Below are 10,551 nucleotides of genomic sequence, written 5' to 3'. Positions count from 1 at the left end.
CCCTGGGTCTGAAAGGAGGAGGGGCTGAGGGGCTGGGGGTCCTGGACCCTCCATCTGAGGGAGGAGGGGCTGGGGGCCTGGACCCAAAGGTCTGAGGCAGAAAGGGGGTCCCTGATAGGCCACTGGGGCCGTTGAGACTTGGGGTGGGGCCCAGGCCTCCATTTAGCAAGGCCTTCCCCTCCCCACCCTTTTCTGGGCTGGCTGCTTAAGGGCTGGTATAAAGGACTTGTTTCCTGCTGAAAAAGCAGAAAGAGATTACCAGCCACAGACAGGTCATGAGCCGGGTGTTACTGCTGGCCCTCCTGGGGGTCACCTTCCCACTGCCAGGTGAGTGATGACCCCAGCCTGGAGGAGATTCCCTGGAGGCCAGGCAAGGGAACCCTGCTGAGATGGATTTGCTCTTGCCACTCCAGGAGTGCAGGCGCTGTTCTGCCAGTTGGGGACAATTCAGGATGTGTGGAATGTGTCCGACCTGCCCCTGCAATGGACCCCTAAGAACACCAGCTGCGACAGCGGCTTGGGGTGCCAGGACACGTTGATACTCATTGAGAGCGGTGAGAAGGCCCTGGGGTGCAGAGACCCCGCCCTGCCCTTCGGTCCCTCGATCCCTGTGCAGGGACTCGGGAGCCACCCCTCCGGGGTGAGCGACTCCTAGGGTCCCGGTGATCCCCTTTCCAGCCTCTCAGCCTACGCCATGTAGCAGCGTCTCCCTCCAGGACCCTGGAGGCCTGACCTCCATCCTCGCTTGCCTCCCTCTCTCGGTCCAGGACCCCAAGTGAGCGTGGTGCTCTCCAAGGGCTGCACGAAGGCCAAGGACCAGGAGCCCCGCGTCACTGAGCACCGGATGGGCCCCGGCCTCTCCCTGGTCTCCTACACCTTCGTGTGCCGCCAGAAGGACTTCTGTAACAACCTCGTTACCTCCGCCCCGCTTTGGGCCCCGCAGCCCCCAGCAGGTGCCTGCGGGAGGGTCGGGAGGAGAGGGAGGGGCTGCCAGGAGGGGTTCGGCTGAGCACAGCGGGGCTGTTATGGAGTCCCTCCCGCCCTCGCTCGCTATCCCGACCCTCGCTCGCTCCATCCTTCCCCTGATGCTCCCTGGCCGCCCCGCCCCCCTCCCTTTCCATCCCTCCCCGCTCACTCCCGATCCCTCCCACCGACCTCGGCCACCCGGGAATCCCCGCACCCCTCCTCTTCTAAGAGCAAACAGGACGGATTTCTGATATGAAATCACCATTAACTGGGTCATCCTGCATTCCTTTTTTATTCTGTTGCGTTTGGTTCAAGAAGTTCTCCTGCAGGGTTTTTGCTATTTTCTCTTCCTAAGGGAGACTGAACTGTAACTTTCCACTTTCCTTGTCTGGTGTTATAAAGAGTCTAGGGAGCTGTTTTGCGCTTCTTTTATTGGAACAGCTTGTGAACACAGAAGTCTCCTGTTCTGGGAGGTTTAGTAGCACTTGCAGGTGAAGGCACTGGCTCGTTCCAGGGCACCCCCTCGTTCCAGGGCACCCCCTCGTTCCCTTGACCAGTGAGTCTGCTTCTGTGTCTCCCCTCGGAAGGCCAGACTTTGTTGAAAGGTTCAGACTTGACCATGTCTGAGTCTACATTTGGCCTCAGCAGGCCCCTCCTCCACCCTGCCCACCCCCCACCCCCACCCCCACTTGCCCCCCAAGACACCCCCTTTTTTTTTTTGAGAAAGAGTCTCGCTGTGTCGACCAGGCTGGAGTGCAGCGTTGCAATCTCGGCTCACTGCAACCTCCGACTCCCGGGTTCAAGCGATTCTCCTGCCTCAGCCTCCCAAGTAGCTGGAACTAGAGGAGCCTGCCACCATGCCCAGCTAATTTTTGTATTTTTAGTAGAGACAGGGTTTCACTATGTTGGCCAGGCTGGCCTTGAAATCCTGACCTTGTGATCTGCCTGCCTCGGCCTCCCAAAGTGCTGGGATTACAGGTGTGAGCCACCACACCCAGCCAAGACCACTTTCTGTACCCAGCCCTGGGTGCCTCTACCCAGACCTCCTGATCGCTCTGCCTTCCTCTTTCACGGGTTATGCTTCTTTATTTTCCCACATCCAGATCCCATGGTGGGAGCTGCAGAAGGCCTCTTTGGGAAGGCTGAGCAGTTTGACTCCTGAGGCCAGCAAAAGTGGGGTACGGAGAAGGTATCTGATCAAATCCAGTGCCCTCTCACTGCCCCCTCACTCTGTCTGTCACTTCCCTAGACCCAGGATCCTTGAAGTGCCCAGTCTGCTTGTCTATGGAAGGCTGTCTGGAGGGGACAACGGAAGAGATCTGCCCCAAGGGGACCACACACTGTTATAATGGCCTCCTCAGGCTCAGGGGAGGTAAGCCTGGAACATCGGGGTCCCTGCGGGGACTGAACTGGAAAGTCTGGGGACTGAGATCTTACTCTTTGGGGAGTGAGGGTGAGCTGAGGCACGGCATGAGACCCGGAGGAGGGTGAGCCTAGCTTCCTGGAGCTATGCCTGCCTCTGACGGTTGGGTGGTCCTTGAGGCAGCATCACTGACTCTCTCTCGCTCCCCCTTTCTGCAGGAGGCATCTTCTCCAATCTGAGAGTCCAGGGATGCATGCCCCAGCCAGATTGCAACCTGCTCAATGGGACGCAGGAAATTGGGCCCGTGGATATGACTGAGAACTGCAATACAAAAGGTGAGTCCTGCCCCTAGGCTGTGCCCTGCACCACAGACTCGGGGCACGATGACACATGGGGCATCCAGAGCCATCACACCAAAGCCAGCAGGAGGAAGGTCAAGGGTGCACGGTGGGTTGCTTGGCATGTTGCTTTAGGCAACAGTGAGTGCTGGGGCCCCTGCTGGCTCTCAAGCTGCTGAGAGTGACTGGTTGCTTCAATTTCTGTGTCTCCACACCCCTGGCCTTGGGTAACCCTAGGTCTCCCACTTCCCTAGGCCACCGTAGCCTCTCTACCACCCTCACCAGCCCCCACCCCGCCCATGGAGCTGGAGTGCCCCAGCAGCCTTGCCTGCACAGGAGAGAACATCAGAGAGAAAATCAAGGGCACTTCAGGTGTGACAGACAAAGCAAGAGTTAAAGGAGGACACTGAGAGGGTCCCCACTTACCCATTTAGGTGCTGCCATGGAAGAGAGTGCCAGGGAATGTCTCCATAAGGGCTCCAAAGCAACAGGAAGCTGTGGTGGGGAGGTGGGGGTCTTATAGGAATCCCAGCTTCCCTCCTAGGAGCAAAGTCTTCCCTGCCCGTGCCTCAGTTTCCTTGTCTGCCCACATCACGCTAACCCTTAGTGCTTAGAAGAGAGAGTTGTGTGAGTTCTGCACACATTCCTCTGTGTATTTGGCTGTTTCTCCCTAGCTAGGCTGGGAGCCCAAGGCCAGGGGCTTGGTATCACTGGCACCACGGTTTCCAGCCTTGGGTAGCTCAGGAACCGGCTCAGGAAGGGTATCAGGAGGTGTTTGCTCAAGTGAGGACATGCAGGGCTCACTTGAGCAAAGCTCCCTCATGAGTCAGACCCTGTTTCTACCTGAAGGGCCTCCAGGACTAGGAGGGGGAGGATGGTCACAGCTTGAGGTGATCAGGGCTGTGGCAAACGGGGATGTGGGGCCTGGGGCAGCTCGGAGGAGGAAGATACTGATGTTGTTGGGGTAGAGAGTCAAGGAGGGCTTTACAGAGGAGGTGGCCTGTGAACTGTGTGTTAAAGATGACCTACAGCTTATTGGTAGAAGAGGAAGAGGACATTGGTGGCAGAGGGAACAGTGTGTAGCAGCTGCATAGGCCTGGAGGTGGGAGTGAGCCTGCTGTTTTCAAGAAGAGTCCCTCACTCCACCTGAGAAGGACTCATCAAGATGAGGGGGTACAGCTGGGATTAGGGGTGATTAGAAGTTTTCCAGGTGGACAAGGTGGGTGTGGGGTCGAAGAGGGAGCTGCTCCAAGCCAAAGGCACAGCAGGTGTGAGGCTGGGGAGGAAATGAACTGGCATGCCTTCAGAATGGATACTGGTGGGGGAGGAAGAGCTAAGTGGGGAACCTGGTGGTCGCTCAAGTACCTGAAAACCCAGGCTGAGGGGTGGACCCTCTCCTGAAGGCAGGGGAGCCGTGGAAGATTGTGGAGCAGGGAGGGCAGGGTCTGAGCCATTTATCTTTCCTTTTGACTGATGCTGGTGTTAAGGATCTGGCCCTGGTCTCTGGGACCAGATGACACCGATAATCCAGAAGATATTGCAGAAACAAATCAGACGCAACACTTGCCACACACACAGCCCACCATAAGCACAGCAGACACCAATGCATCACACCATGCCACATACACACCACACATCACATACAACACACACACTCCCCCATACCCCTGACATACCACATATGGAACACAAATCACACACAGAGCACACAATATGCACAACACACACAAATGCATCACACAACTGCACAATTACTACGTGTACGTGTAGTGTGTATGCCACGTACACACTACACATCAGGCACCACACACACTCTCCCTCTCAACATATCGGACATGCAATACATACCACACACAACACACAATACACACAACACTTCTGGCATGCCACACACACCACATGCAAGCAAAACACAGATACACAGAACACACACCACGCCAAACACACAAAACAAACACATACCACATATATCACACACAGTATGTCTACACATGCACGCACCACACAAACATACCATGAACACACCACACACCCCATACAACCACACCCCCCACATGTATACTACACACTCACACACAGCACACATACCTGCACACATCACCCATGTGCACACACTACACAAACACACCACATAAAACACAGCTATTATGCATAAATCAGTGCTGTTCATAGAGATTCATATTCTGCTTTCAACACTGGAGCCAGATCTTGGAGGCTGTTTTGTCTCCCTGGTGAAGTGCAGTTCAGCAGTTTAGCAGACAGTGAGCATCACAAGACCAGGCATCAGAAACTGGGGGAACAACAAGACGTTGGGGACCAAGTGCAGGAGAGAAGAGGCTTCAGGGTGATGGAACCGCTTATAAGAAGCCACAGCAGTGGGCGGGCTGGGTGCAAGGACGCAGGTTACTAAAAGGGGCCATGACAGCAGCTCTTGTGAGGAACCAAGGGGTCTGGGCAGATAAGGCCCTGGCTGCCCCTAGAGGAGCTGGGCAGCGGTCCCAGTGAGAGAGCAGGGAAGAGCCCGCGTCTGAATCAGGGACACGTGGGTCCCAGGCCCTGCTCTGCTGCTGAAACAGCTTTCCAGCCTCAGCTTCACATGAGGATCAAAAGTGTCCATATCTCATGGAGCCTCTTTCCCTGGATTTGGGGAAGAGGAGGGGATGGTTGCAGACATGGGGCGGAAGCAGATGCAAAGGCCATGATGTGGGTGAGTGCCTGCCAGAAGCACCTGTGCAGAGCAGAGTGCTGGAGGGAGTGGAGTAGGACACGTACATGGAGCGGGGAGGCGGCCGCATCTTATCAGGCCTCCCGGGCCATTGGAATGGCTTAGACTTTTATTCTCCAGAATGGGGGACCTCCTGGAGTCTTCGGAGCAGAGGAGTGACATGAACTGACTTAGGTTTACCCAGCCTCCCTCCTCCTGCTGGGTGGAGAATGGAGCGAGAGGAACAGTGATGGGCGGGTGCAGGGAGACCCCCAGGAGTCAGGTGGGAGCGAAGGGGGACTTGGAAGCAGCAGAGGTGGTGATGTGGGGTTGGGTTTTGAAGATTTTCTGCAGCTCAAGCCAGTAGGATTTCTTGAGGAACTCAACATGGGAGAGAAAGAGCGTGGTCAAGGACAACACCAACGTTTTCAGCTAGGCCGGCAGAAACGAGCCGCCACAGGTATAAGTAGGGGAGATGGGAGTGGGGAGAGAAGGCTGGGAGAAGGGAGCAGGAGCCGTGATTTTGATTTTGTCATCTGTGAAGTATGCAAATGAGCAGCCCTCCAGGGTGGCATCTGTTCTGCAGGTCGCATGTGTTAGTGAAAGCTGGGGGCTCAGTCTAAGAGTCCCTGCGTCATGGGACCGATCCCCCCTGCTCTGTGATGGCCATGAGGGAAGGCCAGGGGCTGTGGTTTCACACTAGAGCCTTGAGGGCCTCGGGGCCAAGGTAGCCAAGGATGGTCTTCAGTACCTGTCTGCCTCCTGCTCCCAACCCCGACCCTGAGGGTCCAGAGTCCCTGGGTTCCCAGCCTACCTCTGCCGCTCACAAGCTGTGTGGCATGGGCAGCTACTGAGCAATCCTGCCTCTGTTTCCCTTGTTGCAAATGAGGGTGGGGTGCTGTGGGGAAATGAGGCATCCCAGATAAGCTGAGTTCCCTGGGACCTTAGATGGGTGGATCTGTGGGAAGCAATGACGTCAGTCAGGTGCAGAGGCAGTGCTCAGCGGCAGTGCTCAGCCCACCCTGGCCCTTCGCATCTTTTGTTTGCAACATAGGGCTTTGCAACTGAAAGGTATGAGAAAGGTCTCAGGCTGTCTTCCTTATTATTGAAATGAGGACCTTAAAGCTCAGATGGGGAAGCAGAGATGGGCAGAGGATCAGGAAGAGCTTCCATTGCTCTCACAGCTGAAGCAAGGAACAGCCGTTCCCACAGGGCTGTGAGAGGACGTCCCTGCGGGTGTTCGAGCAGAAACAGGGAACAATGCGGGTGGGGTTTGGACTCCCAAGTCCCTTCTGAATCCGTGGTTGAGAGACTCCATGGCCAGGTCACCTGGAGTGTGACTCAAGAGCATGATCACCTTCCCTAGCCCAGGACGTGGAGTGACAGACATGGTGGGTTCCTGGCTTACGCAGACCCTGGGTTTCCTCTCCCCAGATGTTCTGACCTGTCATCGGGGGACCACCTTGAAGACTCAGGAAAACTTGAGTAAAGAACCCACTGAATGGACCACATTTAATACCGAGATGTGCGAGGCGGGGCAGGTGTGTCAGGAGACGCTGCTGCTCGTAGATGTAGGTGTGTGGACTGAGGTAGAAGACGAATACCTGTCCCAAGTCCCTGGCAGCTCCCTCCAGCCCACTGGATTCTTTCCCCTGAATTTCCTGCTCAGCTCCCTTCACATCTGCAATTTTCAATCCAACTCTTCTTCTCTCTGCATCTTGGGTTCCCCTTATGAAAACTGGGGGTGAAGCAGTGGGAATGACAGTGTCTGCCTTTCTGGGTAGGGGTGACCATGTATGCAGTAATCCCTGCCCAGGGTGGAGAACCGTGCCAACACCGAGGAATCTCAGTGGCTTCATACATTCTGGAAATGTTTACCCAGCATTTGTTTTAGGCGCTGCAGATCCAATCCCATCTGTATTCCTGCAGCTTTATATGCCTTGAGAAACAGGAAACAAACAAAAAGCAGCAAAGTATGGGGAGTGGAGATCCCAGCTCTGGAGAGAAATCTGGCAAGGAAAAGGAGATAGGAAAAGTGAGGTGAAGGCTGCAATTTTAAGCTCAGTGCTCAGGGGAGACTCATGGAGAAGGTGACATTTGAGTGAGAACTAGGAGGAGGCAGAGCTTCGGGGAGGACCCAGGCCCCAGCCTCCGTCTTTGCCCCACAGTAAACATGACCCATGCAATTGTGATCAGGGCATTCACCCTCTGCCTGGGGGGTATTGTGAAGGGCAGGGAGTCCAGCTCTGGAGCTCCTGCTGCCCTGGGAGCTGCCCAGTCCCCAGCCCAGCTTTCCCTCTCACCCTCAGGACGCACATCAACCCTGGTGGGGACCAAAAGCTGCAGCGCTGTTGGGGCTCAAAATTCCCAGAAGACCACCATCCACTCAGCCCCTCCTGGGGTGCTTGTGGCCTCCTATACCCACTTCTGCTCCTCGAACCTGTGCAATAGTGCCAACAGCAGCAGCGTCCTGCTGAACTCCCTCTCTCCTCAAGGTATGGGATCCAGGGCTGTGGAGAAATGAGGCCCAGACACACAGAGACTCTGGCCCAAGGTGGGCGGCTGCTCTGAGCACAAAGTCATGTACCCCCACCTTTCCTCTGTTTCCCAGCTGCCCCTGTCCTAGGAGATCGGCAGTGTCCTATCTGTGTGCAGCCCCTTGGAACCTGCTCAAGTGGCTCCCCCCGAATGACCTGCCCCAGGAACGCCACTCATTGTTATGATGGGTACATTCATCTCTCAGGAGGTGAGTGCTGCAAGCAGGGCCCCAAGGATGAAGGCGCTGGTGGCCTGGGCTCCTGGGACTGAGGGAGAAGGGGCTGGGGGCCTGGACTCCTGGGTCTGAGGTGGGAGGGTCTGGGGGCCTGGACTCCTTGGTCTGAGGTGGGAGGGTCTGGGGGCCTGGACTCCTGGGTCTGAGGTAGGAGGGGCCAGGAGTCTGGGCTCCTGGGTTTGAGGGAGGAGGGGCTGGCGGCCTGGACTCCTGGGTTTACGAATTTGGCTGGGCTGTACTCTGTGTCCTTCCTGACTTGGTCTTCTCCCTCTAGGTGGGCTGACCACCAAAATGAGCATTCAGGGCTGCGTGGCCCAACCTTCCAGCTCCTTGTTGAACCATACCAGACAAATCGGGATCTTCTCTGTGCGTGAGAAGGGTGATGAGCTGCCTGGTGGGGCTGGGGGCCTGGAGTCTCTCACGTGGTGGATAGGGCTAGCACTGGCCCTAGCGCTGTGGTGGGGGGCGGTTTGCCCTTCCTGCTAACTCCATTTCCCCCACGATTCTTCACCCCTGCTGACCGCCACACTGAACCGTCCATGTTCTTGTAACCTAATGGCCTTGGACACCAGATTCTTTCCCCATCCTGTCCATGAATCATCTTCCCCACACACAATCATTCATATCTACTCACCTAATAGCGACACTGGGGAGATCCTGGAGCAGCCGGACCTGCCCTATGGGAGAGGGGACGCTGGAGGAGTAGTTGCATGTATCTGATAATAAAGACCCTGTCCTTTCTCCCAGTGCTGGGATTTCTCCATGTGAGGGGATAGCAGGACACCCAGGGATCTAGCGTGGGGGAGGAGAGGAACCTAATGAGAAAATGACCATCCAAAGCCTGCCCTTTATTGGTCTGGTTCACATTTCCAAACCAGCTTGGATGGTAGCAGAGACTTCAGGGTGCTCCAGCCAAACGTATTTGAGCATCACCATGACCTGGGAGGGGACGATGCACTGAGATGTATGAGGCTTCCAGCCTAGCAGCCAGGGCCCTAGCACAAACAGGGGGCTCGCCCCATCTGAGCAACTGCAGGAGAGGTTAATACAGTCATGCATTGCTTAACGACAGAGACGTGTCGTTAGAAATGTGTCGTTAGGTGATTTTATCGCCATAGGAACATTGTTGAGCGCACTTACGCAAACCCAGATGGTATAGCCCAATACACACCCAGGGTGGACAGTAGAGTTGACTGCTCCTAGGCTACAAGCCTGCAGTGCATGTTATGGTGTGAATACTGCAGGCAATTGTAACACCACGACAAGTATTTGTGTATCTATACACATCTAAACATAGAAAAGGTACAGCATAAATACACTACTGTCATCTCAGGAGACCACTGTTCTACACGCAATTCATCATTGATCCAAACGTTGCTATGTAGCATCTGCCTATCATGGGATAATTAACATAAGGGCTTGAGAAAACTCCAGAAAAAAATGGGTTAGCATTTTCCTAGAGCTGTTACCATTGGGTCTCTCTTACCACCATAGCCCAAAAAGGGCGAGGAGAAGAGCCACTGCTGGAATCTGCAGACAGAGAGAAAGAGAGAGAGAGAGAGAGAGAGAGACATAGACAGAAAGAGAGAGAGAGAGAGCTGGAGAGAGAGCCAGAGACAGAAAGAGAGAGATATTCAGAGAGGGTTGCCTAACAAGAACTCCCATCTCAGGCTGAAAAACGCATCCAGCCCACAATGATATTGGGGAGGGAGGTGGGGAACTAAAATTCCAAAGTGATGTCCTCACTTTGGTCTCCAGTTGAGGTTCCCCATTGACTGAACCCCCTAGAGGCCACAGAAGCAGGAGACTCCACTGGTCCAGCCCCCATAGATCTGCCATTCACAGTAGAGAATAGAGGAGAGGGGAGGGAAGAGGAGAAGAGAGTGAATCTGGAGAAGGAAACAGAACATGTCTAGTACCGTTCACTCCCTTGCCCCTCGGCATCCACCCTTTTCCTTTGTCCAGATGAAAATCAGAGTCCAGGATGGGCTTGGTGGCTCACGCCTGTAATGCCAGCACTTTGGGAAGCTGAGGTGGGAGGATCACTTGAGCCCAGGAGTTTGAGACCAGCCTGGGCAACACAGTGAAACTGCTTCTCTACAAAAAAATACAAAAAAATTAGCCGGGTGTGGTGGTGCGTGCCTGTCTGTGGTCCCAGTACTTTGGGAGGCCGAGGCGGGCAGATCAGGAGGTCAGGAGATTGAGACCATCCTGGCTAATACGGTGAAATCCCATCTCCACTAAAAATACAAAAAATTCGCCGGGTGTGGTGGTGCATGCCTGTAGTCCCAGCTACTCAGAAGGCTGAGTCCAGGAGGTCAAGGCTGCAGTGAGCTAAGACTGCACCAATGCACTCCAGCCTGGGCGACAGAGCGAGACCCTGTCTCAAGGGGGGAAAGAAATCAGA

General features: G+C 55.2%; 1 protein-coding gene across 2 annotated transcripts; it reads left to right on the top strand.

Annotated features, from left to right (window-relative positions):
* Window positions 1–263: 263 nt before the first annotated feature.
* On the top strand, window positions 264–8,977 carry LOC100454150 (CD177 antigen). 2 transcript variants are annotated; one of them, XM_054540577.2, is made up of 10 exons: window positions 264–327; window positions 414–554; window positions 768–953; window positions 2,216–2,338; window positions 2,548–2,664; window positions 5,715–5,831; window positions 6,806–6,946; window positions 7,681–7,866; window positions 7,983–8,117; window positions 8,419–8,977. In XM_054540577.2, the coding sequence occupies exons 1-10, from the start codon at window positions 276–278 to the stop codon at window positions 8,628–8,630; spliced, it is 1,410 nt and encodes a 469-aa protein (XP_054396552.2). In that variant the 5' UTR covers window positions 264–275; the 3' UTR covers window positions 8,631–8,977. The 2 variants fall into 2 exon arrangements, with proteins under 2 accessions (XP_054396552.2, XP_024092743.3); XM_024236975.3 differs by lacking the exon at window positions 5,715–5,831.
* The last annotated feature ends 1,574 nt before the right edge of the window (window positions 8,978–10,551 follow it).

The sequence above is a fragment of the Pongo abelii genome, chromosome 20 (assembly GCF_028885655.2).
Source record: "Pongo abelii isolate AG06213 chromosome 20, NHGRI_mPonAbe1-v2.0_pri, whole genome shotgun sequence".
NCBI classification, from domain to species: domain Eukaryota; kingdom Metazoa; phylum Chordata; class Mammalia; order Primates; family Hominidae; genus Pongo; species Pongo abelii.
The sequence above is the reverse complement of the archived record's forward strand: the minus strand, read 5'-3'. Positions and strand labels throughout refer to the sequence as shown.

What these genes read in the sequence shown, in the direction of transcription:
- LOC100454150 (XM_054540577.2), top strand. Translation starts at nt 276, where the DNA reads ATGAGCCGGGTGTTACTGCTGGCCCTCCTGGGGGTCACCTTCCCACTG. An exon ending in GGTCACCTTCCCACTGCCAG is followed by an intron (nt 328 to 413) that starts GTGAGTGATGAC and finishes TTGCCACTCCAG; the next exon opens with GAGTGCAGGCGCTGTTCTGC. An exon ending in GGCCCCGCAGCCCCCAGCAG is followed by an intron (nt 954 to 2,215) that starts GTGCCTGCGGGA and finishes TCACTTCCCTAG; the next exon opens with ACCCAGGATCCTTGAAGTGC.